This window comes from Hylobates moloch, unplaced genomic scaffold (assembly GCF_009828535.3).
Source record: "Hylobates moloch isolate HMO894 unplaced genomic scaffold, HMol_V3 SCAFFOLD_6, whole genome shotgun sequence".
Taxonomy (NCBI): Eukaryota; Metazoa; Chordata; class Mammalia; order Primates; family Hylobatidae; genus Hylobates; species Hylobates moloch.
The window spans coordinates 6,114,809-6,134,813 of NW_026652281.1; the positions used below are offsets into that span (position 1 = coordinate 6,114,809).

Consider the following 20,005-nt stretch of genomic DNA (forward strand, 5'->3'; position numbering starts at 1 on the left):
GGATTAGCTCTGAGGCGCACCTGCTGGAGTTGGGCGAAGGAGGTAAAGGAAACCACCTTGGGGGAGCACCAGCAGACGGTGGAGCCTGTTCTGCAGACGAGGAGGCTGGGCGCAGTGCACTTTTCAAAAAGCCCCCTCGCTTGGGCTGGGGGCCTTGGAGAGGCATCTGAGGATGGAGGTGCTGTAGAACCTGCCATGAGATCATGGTGCCTGCTCCCCTGCCCCATGTTGCTCCCAGCCGAGCTCCCTGTCACCCTCCAGAGCAGCTGAGAAAGCTCCACCCCCAGAGCCGGGCATGCAGGGGGCTGGGGAGAGGCGGGAGTCTTAAGCCTTCCTTGCTCAGGTCAGAAGTCTCAAAAGCTGCAAATTCTTGGGACCCATGGCCCTGACCACTTGTTGCTGTCCTCTTAGGTGTAGAGGGGCCTGACCCTGACACATAATCGCTAGGGCTCCTTTAATTAATGACTCAACCACCCCTGGCCAAGCTAGAATTTTCCTTCTCCCACCCCTCTGGCCCCAAGAAATGCAACTGAGCCACCTGGAGTGAGCCCGAGCCCCATCGCCAACAGCCGAAGACCGTCCGGCACCTTAAAAGTTGGATTTGGTGGTAAGCCTCAGGGACTGGGGTTCTGTACAGAAGTTTGGCTGGAAGCAAAGGAGGTGGATGGGAATGGGGAGAGAGAGGATTGATGGGAATGAAGAAGGTTGGGGGTTTGGGGGAAGAGAGAGGGAGGGGGAAGGGGTGAGGTTGCCTTGGGGTCTAGTGGGAGAGCAGGAGTGAGAATAATGTGGGTAGGGAATGGGAGATGAAGGGGGACTAGAAGTCGTGGGAAGATGCATGCAGCACTCTTTGGAAAGGGGGAGCTGATGCCAAGGAACTTAGGGAGGGAAGAAAGTGTGAAGACTCTGCTTTCTCTCCACCCCTCTGCCGCCTCTAGCCATGGAGGGACAGACCCCAGGAAGCAGAGGCCTTCCAGAAAAGCCTCACCCTGCCACAGCTGCTGCCACTCTGTCCTCGATGGGCGCTGTCTTCATCCTCATGAAGTCCGCGCTGGGAGCTGGCCTGCTCAACTTCCCCTGGGCCTTCTCCAAAGCGGGCGGAGTGGTCCCTGCCTTCCTGGTGGAGCTGGTAAGTCCCCGGGAAGTGAGTCCTGGGGACGGGTACGAGGTGACTTTGGCTTTTCTGGGTGGGGTTCTCCGTATTGCTTCTGTGGCGTCGCATGTCCTGTAAGCTATAGCTTCGGGGTTTTATTTTCTATCCCGCTCAGCTAATGAGGGAAGAAGATAATCCCACTGTAGCCCTGGGACGAGAATATCCCCTGTGGGCACTGGTGACGTCTGATCCACAGCTCCCGGGATGGAGCTAGAGGCATTGCAGCTCCGTCTGTGAAGGGGGCATTTCACCTGGGAAGGAGCCTTTCTGGGCGCCCTGCCTGGCCAGCTGCTCTTTCTTGCCTGCTGGTCTCAGCTCAAAACCTAAAGCTGGGCCGGGCGCGGTGGCTCGCGCCTATAATCGCAGCCCTTTGGGAGGCCAAGGTGGACGGATCACCTGAGATCAGGAGTTCGAGACCAGCCTGGCCAATATGGTGAAACCCTGTCTCTACTGAAAATACAAAACTTAGCCGGGCGTGGTAGCAGGTGCCTGTAATCCAAGTTACTCAGGAGGCGGAGTCAGGAGAATCACTTGAACCTGGGAGGCGGAGGTTGCAGTGAGCTGAGATTGTGCCACTGCACACCAGCCTGGGCGACTGAGTGAGACTCTGTCTCAAACACACAAAAACAAAGCTGGACTCCTGTGTGCAGATGGAGCCTAAAACTGGTGTGACACCCCCACACCCCGCACGCAGAGCCGGGCTGGCCTTGCTTGGTGTGGTTGTTCTGCTCTCCTGCCTGCCTGGTGCAGAGCCGGGATGCCCTTCTGGGGAAGCGCGGACGCTGCGCTCTTCTCTTTGCTGCGGGAGAAGCACTCATGAGCACAGCTTTATTTTCTAAGATCCTCTTCCCCTGGCTGATGGAATGAATTGCTACATTTTGTGGTAAGCTCTTTGGCTGGCTTTATCTCACACATTTTATAGCAGCTGGTGGGTAATGGCTGGGTTCCAACCGTTTGTGTGCCCTGAGGCTCTTTGGGTCTGTTTGGAAACTGCAGTGTCGGGTGTAACCCATGCCACCCCTGGCGTTGGCCGAGCTCCTGCCCCGGGCCTGGCCTAGGATGGACGAGGCAGTGCGGTCCCTGTCCTCATGGAGCTTTGTTCTAATGGGAAGTCAGACAAGATGCATGTCATGAGCTTCAGATGGTGGATCATGCTGGGAGGGTCATGTGTCTCTGGGGATGGGGGGTTGATATGACACGGCGTGGTCGGAAGCCTCTCAGAGGAGGTGACCTTTGCGCTGAGCCCAACTGGAAATGGTAAGAGCTTCCTGAGGTGCGTGTGAGGGGGCGGCATGCTTGTGTTTAGACTAGTGCGTCAGGAAGGCTGCCGTTACAGCAGTGAGGGAGGAGCCCCATCTCAAGCCACAGAGGGCAGGTGGGGCTTGGGGGTAGGGTTGTGGCCAATCCTGGGGCAGCAGGAATGGCCATGAGCCAGAGAGGGGGGAATCCCTGTTCCACGAGCACCGTGCAAGCATTTCATGCAGATCTTGCTGAAATGCAGATGCTGGCCCTGCAGGGCTGGGTGGGCCTGAGACCACATTTGTGAGTTGCTTCTGGGGAAACAGCTATTTTGTTTTGCTTAGGATGACTTCCAGATCCCTTCGCTCAACAGACGAGGAGAAGGGAACCCGGACATGAATAAAAGGAAACTCATGACAGAGCAGAGGAGCCAGTCTGGCTCTTGACAAGCTCCTGGCGCGCCACCCCAAGTTGTTCCTTTAGCCTCCAGGGCTGCAGGGGAGATGGAGGTGGGGCTGGGGTGTTGTCACTGTGAATGACGGAAGATTTGGGGGAGGCTGCTATCCTCCACTTAGCTGGGGAGGCTTCTGCATGGGGAGCGTTTAAATGTGAAATCAGTGGGCAGAGGTTGGAAGCCTGACTCGTTAGGGTTGGCGGTTTAGTGACATTTGATGAAAACAGTCTAGGGCTCTACCACCCTGAACGCACCTGATCTCATCTGATCTCGGGAGCTAAGCAGGGTCGGACGTGATTAGTACTTGGATAGGAGACATTTGATGAAAACGGGCAAACCCCCTCTTGGGAGGTGTGGAATGGCTGGGTCTGGCATGGTGGCCGGGGGTCCTTGCAGTTCTGCTGCCCGGAGGCTCAGTCCCTCTTGTGGTGACCCTGTCCTCCAGGGATGGCTCACCGATGAGGCTTCCTTGCCCCCACACCTTCCCGTGCCCTTTTCGTTTGTTTGTTTGTTTGTTTGTTTGTTTTGTGAGGCTCTCACTCTGTTGCCCAGGCTGGAGTGGAATTGCGTGATCTCGGCTCACTGCAACCTCCACCTCCTGGGTTCAAGCGATTCTCCTGCCCAGCCTCCCTTCCAAGTAGCTGGGACTACAGGCATGTGCTATCACACCCGGCTAGTTTTTTGTGTTTTTAGTAGAGATAGAGTTTCATTGTGTTGGCCAGAATGGTCTTGATCTCCTGACCTCAGGTAATCCACCCGTCTTGGCCTCCCAAAGTGCTGGGATTACAGGCGTGAGCCCCCACACCCAGCCTCCCTGTCTTTCAATCACAGATGTTTTCTGAGTGTCTGCATTTCTCAGGTCCTTCTCTGGGGCAAAATAGAAAAAAAGGATACCGCCCAGTCTTCACGGAGCTTAGAGCCTGGGTGAGAGGGCATTGGAGAAATCCGTCAATATTTTACAATTGCACATGTCTGTTTCCTGGGGCTGCTATAACATATTACCACAAAACGGAGGGCGTAAAACCCTGGAAATGTGTCGTCTCACAGTTCTGGAGGTCAGGAGTCTGACATGAAGGTGTCAGCAGGGCTTCGCTCCCTCCAAAGGCTCTTGGAGTTCCTGGTGGCTCCAGGTGCTCCTTGGTTTTATGGCCTCAGGACTCCAATCTCTGCCTCCTTCCCTTCTGTCTCTACAAGGACACACCTCATTGGGTTGAGGGCCCACCGGATCCAAGATGACCTCACCTCAGGATCCTTAATGATGTAGGCAAAACCCTTTTTCACTTAATTAGGTTTTGCTTGTGGACATCTGCAAAAACTGTTTCCAATAAGTCACATTCACAGGCTCTAGGCGTTAGATGTGGAATGCTCCACCACCATGCTCAGCTAATTGTGATCTATTCAGACAATGGCCTGTTAGCAAAAAACAGAAGCTGCCTGTGCACACGATACGGATCGATCACACATGCTTGGTGGAGTGGGAGGAGCCAGGAATTACATAAAGGTGGAAAATACTAGACCAGTGGTTTCTTCTGGGGATGGGAAGGAGACAGAAGTGGGACCCGTGGGACCGTCCAGGGTGTGGCGATGTTCCGCCTGTGGGTAGCGGTGTGGCTGGCACATGTGCATTGTACATCTTACAGCAATATAGTTAAGACTTTGAGCATTTTATATGTAAATATTCGCCCCGCAAGGGAAAAGGCCTGTGAACGAACAAATATCAAGCTCTAATGCATGGTAGGCACACCAGAGTATTCCAGGGGATATACACTAGGATCTGCAACTTGCTTCAAAATGCTAATCCATTAAGATGGATGGAAGGCCGCACAGAGGCATGGGTGGAAGGGTACGGAAGTCAAAGCGAGTACAGCAACCTGTCATGGGGGAGTCAGGTGGCTGCCCACAGGGGTGTTCACTGTAACATTCTTGCAACTTTCCTGTACATCTGAATTTTTTTTTTTTTTTTTTTTTTTTGAGATGAGTCTCCCTCTGGGGGCCTAGGCTGCAGTGCAGTGGCGCGATCTCGGCTTACTGCAACTTCTGCCTCTTGGGTTCAAGTGATTCTCCTGCCTCTGCTTCCCAAGTAGCTGGAATTACAGGCACCCGCCGCCACGCCTGGCTAATTTTTGTATTTTTAGTAGAGACGGGGTTTCACCATGTTGGCCAGCCTGGTCTCAAACTTCCCACCTCAGGTGATCCACCCACCTTGGCCTCCCGAAGTGCTGGGATTACAGGCGTGAGCCATAGCACCTGGCCTGAAAATTTTTTATAATACATTTTGGAAAAAGATTCAAAAATACAGAAAACAATTAGCTGAGTGTGGTGGTGTGTGCCTGTAGTCCCAGCTACTCAGAAGGTTGAGGCAGGAGAATTGTTTGAACCTGGCAGGTGGAGGTTGCGGTGAGCCGAGGTCATGCCGTGGCACTCCAGCGTGGGTGACAGAGCTAGACTCTGTCTCCAAAAAAAAAAAAAAAAATAAAGTCAAAAAGAAAGGAAACCAATTTCTTTTTTTTTTTTTTTTTTTTTCCTTTTCTTTTCTTTCTGTTTTTTTTTTTTTTTTGGAGGCAGTCTTTCTCTATCCCCCAGGCTGGAGTACAGTGGCGTAATTTTGGCTCACTGCAACCTCTGCCTCCCAGGTTCAAGAGATTCTGCTGCCTCAGCCTCATGAGTAGCTGGGACTACAGGCACTTGCCACCATGCTTGGCTAATTTTTATATTTTTAGTAGGGACAGGGTTTCTCCATGTTGGCCAAGATGGTCTCAAACTCCTGACCTCAGGTGAACCACCCACCTCAGTCTCGGAAAGTGCTGGAATTACAGGCATGAGCCGCTGTGCCAAGCCAGAACACCATTTCTTGAGCACTCACGTGCTGAGACGAGTATGTCACAGGCCTTGTTCAGTCCTTAGGTGTCATAGCATCCCTGCAAGGGGGGCAGTGCTGCCCCCATTTCACAGATGGAAAAGCAGAGGTTGCCATCCTGCCTCATGTCACACAGCAGGTGAGCGGTGGTTAGAACCTGATCCCGGCTGTGCCCGCTCCACCTCGGGTTCCAAGCCACCACACCTACTGCCTCTCCACCCACAGCCCAGGAGATTTCAGGAGAGTAGCTTAAACTCTGGGTTTCTGATGTGTCATTTATCCCACTGGGGCAGGATGGTGTCAGATTCCCAGGTTCACTGCCTGGAGCCAGTGAGGCTGCCAGAGTCCGCCTGCACTGCAGCTCCGATTTCGGGATAGGTGGGGTGGGGTGGGGGTGTGTGCAGGGACAGAGCTGGTAGACTGCCAACCCCATGCTGGTGGCAGCCCTGGCCTCTGTGGACAAGAAGCCATGTGGAGAATGTGCGCGAGGGGTGGCTGGCTGGGGGTGAGTGGGCTGTGGGCACAACCCAGTTCCAGGTCCTGCTCCTGCCCCGCAGGTCTCCTTGGTCTTCTTGATCAGCGGGCTGGTCATCCTGGGCTATGCTGCTGCTGTCAGTGGCCAGGCCACCTACCAGGGTGTGGTCAGGGGGCTGTGTGGCCCCGCCATCGGGAAGCTGTGTGAGGCCTGCTTCCTCGTCAACCTGCTCATGATCTCCGTGGCCTTCCTCAGGGTGATCGGGGACCAGCTGGAGAAGCGTAAGTACCTCCGTGGGACTCGGGATGGCCCAGGGTGCTGGACCTCTAATGATCTCTTGGACTTGCCAGTTGAGCAGGACGTGGGGCCTTGGCCTTGGCCCTGAGGGACAGCAGAGGCTGAAATCACACTCTTGTTCCTAACATGGTGGGGAAGGGAGGCTCAGAATGGATAGTCACCAGTGGGGTGAGAGTCATGGGCACACAAGTGCATGAGAGAGGTGGTGGCTGCAATTAGGATGTCCAGTGGAGATAACTCATTTCACAGATGAGGAAATGGACCCAGCAGCAAGCAGCTCCTTCTGAGAGAGAACCAGTAACACCTTAAGCTTTGGAATGGCTATGGCTCTGAGCCCTCATGCAACCTTGGCCTCTAGTTCCTGACTAAGACTTTCCCTCTGAGCACTGCTTTAGCTGCATCTTAACAATTTTCGCATGTCCTGTTTTCATTTTCATTTGACTCATTTCTCATGAATGGAAAATTTAAAATATTTGCCCATTTTCACTGTGGTTTCTTTGACTCGTGAGATGTTTAGAATTGTGTTTAATTGCCAATTATTGGGGAGTTCTTTAGATTCTTTCATGGTTTCGACCTTAATTTGCATCATGGTCAGGGAATCTGTATCATTTCTGTCTTTTGAGATCCACTGAGGCCTGCTCTGTAGTCCAGCACATGGCCTGTCTTGGAGAACATTTTGTGTGCTCTGCAGAGAATGTGTACTCTGCAGTTGCTGGGTACAGTGTGCTGGCAATGTTCGTTAGGTCAAGGCGGTCAACAGCTGTGTTCAGATCGTCATTGCAACCATATTAATATTTAGGCCCAGTTATTCCATTCCTAAGAGAAGGATGTTAAAGGATGTTAAAATCGCCAGCTGCGATTGCAGATTAGCCTATTCTGTCACGCTTCATGCTTCGTGGTCTTTGAAACTCTAGGTGTATCCTTTTATTATGAAATATTCTTTATCTCTGGCATTAATTTGTCTTCTGTACCATTAATAGAGCCACTCTAGCGTCCTTAAGACTAGTGTTTGTATAGAAGTTCTCTTATCATTCTTTTACTTGGAATCTAACTGTGACTTGGGGTTTTTTTTTTTTTTTAATGTGTTTATATGTCCTTTTTGCAACACCAGCCTGAGAATGGCTTGGGATTTTAAAATGCATTTCTTGTAGGCAGCATATGGTCGGGTCTTGCTTTTTTACCCAACTTGACAGTCTCAGACTTCCTATTGGAATGTTTAGACTTTTAATTGGAATGTGATTGTTGATAGGGTGAAATTTAGTCTACCATTTTGCCATGTGTGTGTTCTGTGTGTCTGTTGACCCATGAAGCAAAAGGCCCCTGACTGGGGAGTATTGAGATTGAAGGCTGCTGTGTCTTGGTAAACACTATCTTATACCAAAAAGAAGTGAGATTGGCGTATCTGAACCTCTTAATGGGTAAGTGGGCACAAAAACGTCTGCCTCCCCCTGCTCCCCGGCCACCAGCGGCTAGTAGAGTTCGTCTGCAGTTTCAACTCCAGTGAACTGGTAGTGTTGCTGTGTTAAGAAGGATTCTGAGCCTCACTGGGAGCAAAGCCCCCTGACTAGTCAGAGGACGGATGAGGATATGGGCCACCCAGGTGTGGGTGGATTGACTGTGGTGGAGAGAGCGTTCTTGTGCATATCTGGTTAGATATTTGGGAATGCCTCTCTGCAGGGAAGGCGAAGCTTCTGAGAGGGGGAGCTGGATAGAGGTTGGAGTGCTTGGGGGAGTCATGGCACGAGGTACAAATGGCCATGTCTTTGGTGCCAAAGATCTCAAGCACCCCGGAACGCTGGATTTAGGAAGGAGCTGGTACAGTCCTGCTGTTGGCCTCGAGGATCCTGGCTGTGGGAGGTCCAGATGCAGACAAAGGGCCTGCGCCCTCCCACACCGCCTGGAGGTCTAAAACCCCCTCACGATCTCCGTGCAGTCCTGGGGCGTGTGCAGTCCCTTGGCATATCTGGCCCTTCCACGTGGATGCTGCTGTGACCACCTGCTTGTGGAACTTCCCCTTCATCATTTCGTACACTTGAGCTATTCTCACATGCATTCATTTTTTCACATGGCTCCCCTTGTTGAGTGAGAACAAAGAAGCATTTAAGACACCTCAGTGCCAACGAACCCCTGAAGGAGTGAAGATAGCTGAAGCTCCACAGCCTCCCACCTCCAGTGGTCGCAGGGGCCACCTCACCTGCCCAGGTGGTTCCCAGTGGCTCCTACCTCCAGCCACCCTCCCACTCTTCCCTGCTTTCCCCTCCCCCATATGTTTTGCCTCTTACTTGGGTTCCAAATCATTCATCCCACTGTGGCACAATAAAAATGGCCCTACATTCTTTGGTGCTCTTTCCATGGAGAGGTTAGTGGGGCTTGTGTCCCTTGCCTTTGAATTAGGTGTGCCTGGATGGCTTTGTCCAGCAGTGTGTGGTAAATGGGACACTGTGCCCATTCTGGGTCTGGCCTTTAAGAGGACAGGCAGCTTCTCCCTCAGTCTCTGGGATCCCCCAGCTGCCATGGAAGAAGTTGGAGGCGCCTGCTAGAAGGCCCATGTGGAGAGACTCCCAGAGTGCAGGGAAGGCCCAGGTGTGCCCACCAGGCACTAGGTGTTGGGGGGAGCCATCAAGGGCACTCCAGACCAGCCCCACTGCCAGCCAGAGACCCCCTAGCAACCTCAGCCAATCTTATATGGAGGAGGATTGGCCGGACCAGCCCTGGACTAACTGTCTACCTACAATCCATGACTTGTAACAAAGTGATTCTAAGCCACTGCATTTGGGGTCATGTGTTCTGCTGCAACCATGACGACCCACAACGCTGATGCACAGCAGCCTGTTGCTGACTGCACAGTGGCGAAAAGTCGACTTCAGGCCCCCATTTGACCCCAGATACAATGAGTTCCTGAGCGAAACCAAAAGTCTTCCACCAGAATGTAAGGGGCACGAGGGCAGATGGCTTGTCTGGTCATCACCGCATCTTGGGCCTTAGAGCAGTGCTGGGCTTGGGGAAGGAGCCCAGCGAATGTCTGTTGAATGAATCCATGTGTCAGAGTTTGTTCCTGCGTGGGGCATGTGACCTGTCTCCATCTCACTTGTCATCCGATCCCTGGGCTCCTGGGGCTGACTGAGGGCGGATGTCCAACCCCAGCCAGGGTTGAGGGGCGAGAGGGGAGCCGAGAACCCACCGTATTTGTAGTCTGTGGCTCAGCTCTCCCCGTGTCTCTGGCAGTGTGTGACACTCTCCTGTCTGGCAACCCGTCCGCCCCGCAGCTGTGGTACGCAGACCAGCGCTTCACCCTGCCCCTGCTCTCCGTGCTGGTCATCCTGCCCCTGTCTGCCCCGCGGGAGATCGCCTTCCAGAAATACACAAGGTAAGGGCTGGGGATGCTGCCCAGTGGGGGCCCCCACCTTGCTGAGTGTTTGTGTCAGGGTTTTTGTACACCTGGGTTGGAGGAGCTGGGGGATTGGCCTTCACATTTGGAGAAGGGGAAAAAAAAATTATGCAAGTAAAATGTATGCATGATACAAAACACAGGCGAGCCTGAAGAAGAAAATGACCTGTAACAACGTCAGTGCTACTCGGTTTATTTCATTGTTGGATTTTTTGCACATGGCTGCAGAGAGAGGCGCCTCCCCACAACACACACCTACCCACACCCACACATGCACCCCCACCCACATATGCACCCCCACCCCCGCACGCTCCCCTGCCCGTGCTGTGCACACACACAGAGGTTGTTTTTTTGTGGCTAAGGGTCTGTATACTTTTGAAGAAATAAAGCTTGGCAACAGTATGCATCTCCCTCTGCTGCCTGCCTTTTGCCTGTTGTGTATGAACAATAGACATTGTATAGAAACAGCAGGCAGCAAACCAGAGCTTCCCCCAGGCCTCTGCCCTGCAAGGCTCTTGTGCCACTCAGACCAAGCCGGGGGCGGGGCTTGTCCCCTCTCAAGCGTGAGCAAGCCTGCTGGCGTCCTGCCTTAGGCGTCAGGTTGAGTGGCTGATTAACTTTTGCTGATGGGAAGGAAACAATGTTACAGCTGCCATCCCCAAGGGCACCGGGTGCCATTAAGAATTCTACACATTTGGGCTGGGCGTCACAGCTGTAATTCCAGCACTTTGGGAGGCCAAGGCAGGCAGATCACGAGGTCAGTAGTTCGAAACCAGCCTGACCAACATGGTGAAACGCCATCTCTACTAAAAGTACAAAAATTAGCCAGGCGTGGTGGCGGACACCTGTAATCCCAGCTACTCAGGAGGCTGAGGCAGGAGAATTGCTTGAACCCGGGAGGCAAAGTTTGCAGTGAGCTGAGATTGCTCCACTGCACTCCAGCCTGGGCGATAGAGCGAGACTCCGTCTCAAAAAAAAACAACAACAACAACAACAAAAAAACAGCTCTGTACATCTGACCCCTTGACCCCAGAGCAGCCTTGCCCCACATGCCCCCTGTATAGATGAGGATGGTGAGGCGGAGGTGGACAGCTTGGCCAGCACCTCATTGTCAAGGGCGGAGCTGGGATTCACATCCCACTACTGTCCCCCGTGCATCAACCACGTGTCACCCACTGCGCAGCCCCTCACACAGTCACTGTGTGTTAGCATCCTAGGCACTCTGGCTGCCTGTTACCTGGCCCTGGTCATCACCGTGCAGTACTACCTCTGGCCCCAGGGTCTCGTGCGTGAGTCCCGTCCTTCACTGAGGTAAGTCTGAGGGAACAGCTTCCGGCAGCCTCCGGGAGGAGGCACCGCAGGGGAGTCTGCGAGGGGAGTGTTGGAGGAGGAGCCTCTCGTGCTCTCTGCAGAGCCTGGGCTCCTTCCTTGCAGTTCTTTCCGTCTCTGATGCGGTGAAGGCACGGGAGCGCCACTCTCCTGCTGCTGCAGGGACCTGGCCGTGGCTAGTGATGACCGGGACAGGCCAAGGGACCCAAAAGCACCAAAGGCTGTGGTGGCCTAGGGGTCATAGGCTGTTGCAGACTTGTCCCCACAGCGTGGAGGTACGGAACCTGGCAGGCAGCCAGCTGCATGTATCGGGGCAGGGGAACTGTGAGGAGGCCGGCGTGGCCAAGCCAGCCGGAGCAAGGGCAGAGAGCATGGGCGGGGATGTCGTATAGAGACTCAGAGCCACGGCGAGGAGTTTGGTTTTGCTCTGGATGAGTTGGGAGACTTGGCAGCGTTTTGAGTACAGCAGGGATATGACACGATGTTTTTAAAAAGGGTCACTCTAGGTAGGGTGTAGTGGCTCATACTTGTAATCCCAGCACTTTGGGAGGCTAAGGCAGGTGGATCACTTGAGGTCAGGAGTTCAAAACCAACCTTGCCAACATGGTGAAAGCCTGTCTCTACTTAAAAATACAAAATTTAGCCAGGTGTGGCGGTGGGCACCTGTAATCCCAGCTATTCAGGAGGCTGAGGCAGGAGAATTGCTTGAACCGGGAGGCAGAGGTTTCAGTGAGCTGAGATCATACCACTGCACTCCAGCCTGGGCAACACAGCAAGACTCTGTGTCAAAAATAAATAAAAAGGCTCATCCTGGCTGTTCTGTGGTCCTTGGGACCCAGGGGTAGCAACAGAGACAAAGTGGGAGGCTTCTGCCTAGATCCCACGTCGCAGACCTGGTGGCTTCAGGGGAGGCAATGAGGAATAGTCAGACTGGATATGCTTGAGATCGGATTTCCTAGTGGCAGGGCTGGCTCGTGGGTGTGGGACCCCTACAGTCACCCAGGCCCCATGCTCAGTGTAACCTTCTGATGTCGCTGTCTTAAAATCCTTAATCATTGTCCAACAAGGGTGCCCACATGTTCCTCTTGCACCTGGCCCTGTGAATTCTGTGGCCAGTGCTGCTAGTGGGTTGGAAGGTGAGTAAGAGAAGAAAGTCAAGGTAACTTGGAGCTCTCAGCTTGAACAATGGGAAGGCTGGAGATGCTGTTTCCTGGATTAGAGAGGCCTGAGAAGGGCCGGGTCCCTCGGAGCAGCTCAGGCTGGAACAGTCAAGGTGGAGCCGACCTGGAGACGTCTAAGAGGGAAGTCAAGCAGCTGGGCAGGTCGGTGTGTCTGAAGTTCAGGGGGAGAAGTCCGGGCTGGCAGGAGAAACGTGGCTGACGTTGGCCCAGAGACGGCGTTCAAGGCTATGAGTGCTGAGATCTGTACACTGAGCCGGTGGTACTCTAGCACGGGCAGGTCGAGGGGATGAGGAGGCCCTGATAAAAACAGGAGGTGATGAGTTAGGATACGAGTGTCCGAGGGCTGCTGTGACAAGTGACCACATACTCGGTGGCTTAACAGAAATTTCTCTCACTTCTGGTGCCTAGAAGTCCAGAATCAAAGTGTGATCATGCCATGCTCCCTCCGAAGGCTCCAGGGGCGGGTTTTTCCTGCTTCTTCCCACTTCTGGGGGCCGTGGCGATCTGTGTTCCATGGCTGATAGATGGATCACTGGGTCTTGGCTTTCATCCTCACACCGTGTTCTGTCTGTCTGTTTTCCCTTCCAATAAGGGCAGCAGGCATTGGATTCAGGCTCACTGTAATCCACCATGACCTCCTCTTACTTTCAATAATTACACCCGCAAAGCCTGTGGATGCTGAGAACCAGGCGGGGATCCCAAGAGGCTGGACCTGGAGGTTCTCCCCGTGCACACTTCTGTCTTCCTAGGTGGCTTGGACAGAGCTCAAACCATCCTTGTGCTATTTGGGATCAGTGGGTGGATGCTGTGGGTGCCCCTGCCCCCGCCAATTACCAAACCACACTGGGAGCCAGCAGCCTCCAATGGGGAAGTTGGGACTTCCCATTGCGGTTTCCCTGCCCAAATTCTGCCCACATGGAAAATGTCATGTTACCAAATGTCAGCAAAGATGTATTTAGAAAGTGCAGCATTTAGCCAGCATCCTTTTCCATTTCCAAAAGCCTGATCACGGACAGTCATTAAAAATACATCTTGCAGCCATGCACTGTTACATTTTCCCAGCATCCTTTAAAATTCACACTTGCAGCTGCAGGTTGTTCCGGGTGTGACCCTTCTCTAATAAACTCCTGTTCTTGTCTGTTTACAGCCCTACCTCCTGGACCTCTGTGTTCAGTGTCTTCCCCACCATCTGCTTCGGGTTTCAGGTAATTTTAGCATCTGTGTTGAAGACTTTGGCATTTGCAGAGGCTGTGGGTGACTCTCTGCTCCCTTGGGAAACCTTGGTTTCTCTGTCAGGGAGGTGTTTGAGGACTTCTCCTAGGATACAGTGGGCTTTCTGCCGCCCATCTGTGGTCCCCAGGCTGTCTTTTGAGACCATGAGGGTGGGTTGGTGTGTGGGCTCAGGGAGGTAGGAATTGCCTGGAACTTGGGAATCCAGCCCCCACAGATGGCCAAAAGCAGCACCATGTTTGTTGGGTCTCGGGTAGAGTGTGGGGACCGGAGACCTGTTCCTTCCTCTGCAGAACCCCCACAGGACTCCAGTCAGACCTGAGGCCTGGAGGCCTAAGGTACCCACTTAACTCTGGCAGGACACTTTTACCCAGGTGGACTGTGGGCCTTGGGCAGGAAAGATCCTGCCTTCTGAGGGGTACAGGGTAGAGGAGCTGGAAGGTGTACAGGTAGCCGATTAGAGAGGAGAAGGGGACAGAAATACAGAATTTTTAATGGAATGTCATGGGAGGGAGGACGGGGCTATATGTGTAGAATCGTGGCAGAGGGGCAGAGTCAAAGGGGTCTCCTTAAGGTGGTGGGGTTTGAAAGGGATCTTGAAGGATGTATGGCCAGCAGCCGGGTGACTGGGAGTGCACCCCAGGTAGAGAGGACAGCACAGGTGGGCCACTGATGTGAGTGGGCCCCAGGCACAGCTGGAGAGAGACCTGCAGAGGGCTCTGTGGTACAGTGCTGGGGGGAAGGTGGCGGGCCTGGGCTCAGTCCTCTGCTTCTGGGCTGTCATGGGTTCTCCCAGTCTTCCTAGCAGGTGGAAGCAGACACTGCTCTTCCATTGCCTTTTGAGTTGGAGTCTCATTCTTGTTGCCCAGGCTGGAGTGCAGTGGATCTCAGCTCACTGCAACCTCCGCCTCCCGGGTTCCAGCAATTCTTCTGCCTCAGCCTCCTGAGTAGCTGGGACTACAGGCATGTGCCACCATGCCTGGCTAATTTTTTTTGGTATTTTTAGTACAGAGGGGGTTTCACTATGTTGGCCAGGCTGGTCTTGAACTCCTGACCTCAAGCGATCCCCCCGCCTCAGCCTCCCGGAGTGCTAGGATTATAGGCGTGAGCCGCTGTGCGTGGCCACATTGCTTATTTTAGGGAAGATTTGCCTCAATATCCTAAAAACAACCACATATCCACTGCCTACCAGCAGCACCAACAAAACCATTCCAAAGTAAAAATCAAGTCCACAGGGAGATGCTTCCGGGGTTTACCACTGGATCTCAGCTTGGTGGCCATTGAGCTCATCTCTTCCCTTGACTATCAGTGAGCTCTGCTTCTGTTCTTCATCTTGCCTTTTTCTTTGAGAACCCTTTTCAGGAAAAAAAAAAAAAAAAAAAAATACTGAAACATTTCCATTTCTCTTCCTTGTAATAAGTCGGCATGCTGCTTCAGAGCCTCAGCAAGCCCCTTCCGTGGATTTCTCACATTGCTTCTTGCACGCCCAATATTTTGAAAGATCTAAAGAGCTGATTTTGCTGTCAACTGCTTGTGTGGACTGAGTTTAACAACCCCTCTCTGTGCCCAAGCGCCATATGGTGCAGCAGACCCATGCCGGGGCTGCCTGGCTGATGCTTGCAAGGGGTGCCCCTCACCTTTGCTTCCAGCCCTCACCTGGTTCTCCTAGCAACGAGGCCTGGGCTGCGTTTCCAGGGACACGGGATGCCGAGATGAAGAGCTGGGAAGGACAGGAATTGAAGGAGTGGGAGTAGGGGCTCAGGCTAGAGGTGGGGGCTGCCAGGATCTGAAGCGGGGGAGAAAAAATGTAGGTGAAGGTGCTGGGAAAAGGGGGTGAGGCTGGAGAGGGCTGCAGGGAAGGGGACGGTCACATGCTGTCATCAGGAACTCTGAGGTGACTCAAACACAGCATCCCCGCCCAAACACACTTGGCAATGGGGCACCCCCGCCCCAGGCCTGTCCAGTCAGTGAGAGGGGCCTCAGGAACACAGGAACAGAGGGGTTGTCCACTCCCAGCCAATGCGGCTACGCCGGGACTTGTAGTGTTTTTTTTTTTTTTTCTTTTGTGACAGACTCTCCCTCTGTCGCCCAGGCTGGAGTACAGTGGTGTGATCTTGGCTGACTGCAACCTCTGCCTCCTGGGTTCAAGGATTCTCCTGCCTCAGCCTCTCGAGTAGCTGGGATTACAGGCACCTGCCACCATGCCCAGCTAATTTTTGTATTTTTAGTAGAGACGGCATTTCACCATGTTGGCCAGGCTGGTCTCAATCTCTTGACGTTTTGATCTGCCCACCTCAGCCTCCCAAAGTGCTGGGATTACAGGCGTGAGCCACTGTGTCTGGCTGGTTTTTGTGGTTTTAAAAAACATCTTTATTGAGATAGAATGCATATATCACGCCGTTCACCCTTCTGAAGTGTACAATGCAATGGATTTTAGTCCATTCAGAGCTGTGTAACCATCACCACAGTCAATTGAGAGCCTTTCTGTTGCCCCTAGAAGAAACCCATCGCCGTCAGTCAGTCTCCATTCTCTACCCCTGCCCACAGCTCTTGTACTTCCTGTCTCTGGATTTGCCTATGATGGCCATCTCCTAGGAAGGGAATCCCATTGTGGCCTTTTACGACAGGCTTCCCTCCCCCGCCGTGTTGGTGAGATTCATCCATGTTGTAGCCACGCTGTCTGTGGTCAAATAATATTCCATTGTGTGGATAAGCTGCGCTTTGTCCCTGTGTCCTTTGATGGACATCTGGGTGGGGTCCGCTTTTTGGCCACTGTGTCGTTTTCCCGTCTCCTTCTGTCACCACGCAACGAGTGTCTGCACGCTGCCACCACCTCCTGGGTACTGCCCACCCTCAGCAGGCCTGCTCTGCTTCCCCTTACAAAACCAGTAGATGCCGGGCGCAGTGGCTCATGCCTGTAATCCCGGGACTTTAAGAGGCCGAGGCAGATCACTTGAGGTCAGGAGTTGAAGACCAGCCTGGCCAACAGGGTAAAACCCCGTCTCTACTAAAAATACAAAAATTAGCCAGGCATGGTGGCACAAGCCTGTAATCCCAGCTACTTGGGAGGCTGAATCAGAATCCTTTGAACCCGGGATGCAGAGGTTGCAGTGAGCCAAGATCATGTGACTGTACTGTAGCCTGGGCTACAGAGCAAGACTCCGTCTCAAAAAGAAAAAAAACACCAGTAGAAACCCAAGTTGGGAGTCGAACAGGGAGAAAAGGAGGCACCCTCCTGCCCACCAGCGTGTCTGGCACTACTGACTGTCTTCTCCCTTATATTGGACTCAGCTGTGCCACTATATGCAGAGCTGCGGTTCGGGGACCCCCGCCACCTCGGGGTACCTGCAGTGCCCCGAAGGCAGAGCCTGCGATGGGGCTGACGTGCTGGTGCTCCTTTCGGAACAGGAAAGGGGCGTCACGGAGGTTCCCGTTGTGGGCACTGGGGCTCCAGGACCACAGGGCTGACCTGAGTGTGCGGGGTGAGCCCCACAAGTGCTGTGGGGGTGCAGGAGGCAGAGGGGTTGATCCACAGAATCCCAGAGGTGCTCAGTACCCCCTGCTGGCTGAGCCGTCCTGTAGGTCAGGAAAGCTGGGGGCAGAAAGCAGGGGTGCGCGGTGCCTGAGGTCAGTGCGTCAGCAGAAGGGGTGTGCTCAGCTGGGGCTAGAAGCCGGAGAGAGGAGGCCACTGTGCCCTCCTACATCTCCAGAATGTGTCCTGGGGGTGGGAGGACAGCTGTGCTGGGCTTGTTTCCTTGGCTTGGCTCACTTGCCCCGAGTAGGACTCGTGAGTGACAGAGCGGGGCTGGGTAGAGGGAGGCCTGGTGGCTGCTGGGTGGGTTCCTGGGATGGGTAGGTGGGTAAACCCTGGAGTGTTCATTTAGGTGGGTGCAGGCTCCGATCCTGGCTCAGGCTCAGGGCCCTGAGCCAGGCAGATGCGGTCGTTGTGTGCTTGAGAGATGCTGAGCAGACGAACCGAAAAGCCTGCTCATGTTGAGGACACGGGCTGTGTGAGAGAGGAAACCAGCCCACTCCAGAGGGCTCCCCAAGAGGGTGCGGAGAAGCTGGCTGGACTAGGAGAAAATCCAGCCAGAGGGACCAGCACAGGCAAAGGCCCTGAGGCAGGGAGGGGAGACCCAGCTGATCTGAGCTCCCTGCGTAGGGTGAGCAGGAGCGAGGCCTTGGCACGTTTGGTTTCGACCAGGAGTGAGTGGGTGTGATGGTGGCAACCAGCCCCGGGAGCCTGGGAAGGATCCCGAACCCACCAGTGTGTCTGGACGGAGCAGCACCTCTCCACCCAGTGTGTGCAGACAGAGCAGCGCCTCCCTGCCCGGTGTGTCCGGACAGAGCGGAGCCTCCCCACCCGGTGTGTCCGGACAGAGCGGAGCCTCCCCACCCAGCCCTGGCTGTACATCAGTGTTCCCTTGACTATTCATGAATCACCAGTGTCCACCACCCACTCAGGGAAATGAATCCATGTGATTCATGGGCTTTTGGTGTTGACTGTGTGATGTGCATTAAAAAAAATTCTTCCTGTGGTCTTGGTGGCTCACGCCTGTAATTCCAGCACTTTGGGAGGCCGAGGTGGGAGGATCAACTTGAGGTCAGGAGTATGAGACCAGCCTGGACAACATGGTGAAACCCTGTCTCTACCAAAAATACAAAAAATTAGCTTGGCTTGCCTGTAATCCCAGCTCCTCAGGAGGCTGAGGCAGGAGAGTCGCTTGAGCCTGACAGGCGGAGGTTGCGGTGAGCCAAGATCGTGCCACTTCACTCCATTCTTGGTGACAGAGTGAGACTCTGCCTCCTAGGCTCGAGCGACTCTCCTGCCTTAGCCTCCCAAGCAGCTGGGATTACAGGCGTGTGCCACCACACCTGACTGATTTTTATACTTTTAGTAGAGGTGGGGTTGCACCATGTTGGCCAGGCTGGTCTCAAACTCCAGACCTCAGGGGATCCACCCACCTCGGCATGCCAAAGTGCTGGGATTACAGGTGTGAGCCACCACTTCTTCCTGCATTTAAAATTCTTGTCCCACTTGGGCATGGTGGTTCGCACCTGTAATCTCAGCCCTTAGGGAGGCCAGGGCAGGAGGGTTGCTTGAGTTCAGGAGTTTAAGACCAGCCTTGACAACGTAGTAAGAACCCATCTCTACCAAAAAAAATTCTTATCCCGATATGGCATGGCACATATACAGTATGTAGACTCTAAGTATGCGTGCACCCACGTGACACGGTCAAGCCCCCAGGAACCCCTTCATGACCTCTTTTGGTCACTAGCACCCACCCTACCCAAACCACCATCCTGCCTTCTAGTACCACAGAGGGCGGTTCACATGGGTTGTTCATACCCCCAGGGAACATTTGACCATGTCTGGAGACATTTTGGGTTGTCACAACTTGGGGGAGAGGGGCTGCTACTGGCATCTAGTAGGTCCCGGCCAGGGACACTGCACAACATCCCCACCCCAAACACACAGGGCAGCTGCCAGGAGTTAACCCACACCAGACTTCAATCGTGCCAAGGCTGAGAAACCCTGGTGTAGAATCGTTCATCTTGTAACTTGGACTTCGCATCCATTAACAGAAATGTTCTCTGCTGTCCGGCTTTTCTGTTGAGACAGAGTCTCAGTCTGTTTTTCTGGCTGGAGTGCAGTGGCACCATCTTGGCTCACTGCACCCTCCACCTCCCAGATTCCAATGATTCACCTACCTCAGCCTCCTGAGTAGCTGGGATTACAGGTGCTTGTCACCATGCCTGGCTAATTTTTGTATTGTAAGTAGAGATGGAGTTTTGCCATGTCGGTCAGGCTGGTCTCGAACTCCTGACCTCAAGTGATTTGCCCCCTTCGGCCTCCCAAAGTGCTGGGATGACAGGTGTGAGCCACTGTGCCTGGCCCCTATCTGGCTTCTTGTGGTGGTCAGTGTTCTGAGATTCTTCTGTGTTGAGGTGCATGGTTCTTTGTCAGAGCCACGTCATGTTTTGTGTGTTAGCATCCTGCCATTTACTTACCCCCTCTGCTGTTGGTGGGCATGTGGGTTCTGTTGGGAATAACACTCAAAATCTTAAGAAAATTGAACATTCAAAGGATTCTTAGCAAAGTAATTTTACTTTTGTGTAGAGGGGTGCTTTTTCTTGGTCAGAGCACACCTGAAGAAAGGGGTACAAGAGCCTTTATTCCTGATGCAAGCCCTGCCCCTCTACCCTTTTCCCATTGGCTGGGGTTGGGCCGCACAATCTAAACTAGTCTCGGTTGAATATTTGAACTTTTTTAAGATAAGGTGGGCAGGTAAGGGAGAGAGGGGAAAGAGGAAGGGGGTGTTTGTAATGAGCTAGAGAGCTAGGTTTTTTTTAAAATAAGGAAAGGAACGTGAGCTGGTGTTGATAATGCCTGGTACTGTG

General features: G+C 53.5%; 1 protein-coding gene across 1 annotated transcript in view; it reads left to right on the plus strand.

Moving 5' to 3' along the window:
* The first annotated feature begins 362 nt into the window (after window positions 1-362).
* The window catches only part of SLC38A8 (solute carrier family 38 member 8), a 33,117-nt gene continuing 13,474 nt past the window's right edge, over window positions 363-20,005 (plus strand). Inside the window, exons 1-6 of the mRNA XM_032156319.3 lie at window positions 363-607; window positions 939-1,129; window positions 6,261-6,459; window positions 9,701-9,842; window positions 11,073-11,174; window positions 13,521-13,578. Coding sequence (XP_032012210.1) covers window positions 941-1,129; window positions 6,261-6,459; window positions 9,701-9,842; window positions 11,073-11,174; window positions 13,521-13,578 — 690 coding nt within the window. The 5' untranslated portion in view covers window positions 363-607; window positions 939-940. The remainder of the gene's footprint in view (window positions 608-938; window positions 1,130-6,260; window positions 6,460-9,700; window positions 9,843-11,072; window positions 11,175-13,520; window positions 13,579-20,005) is intronic.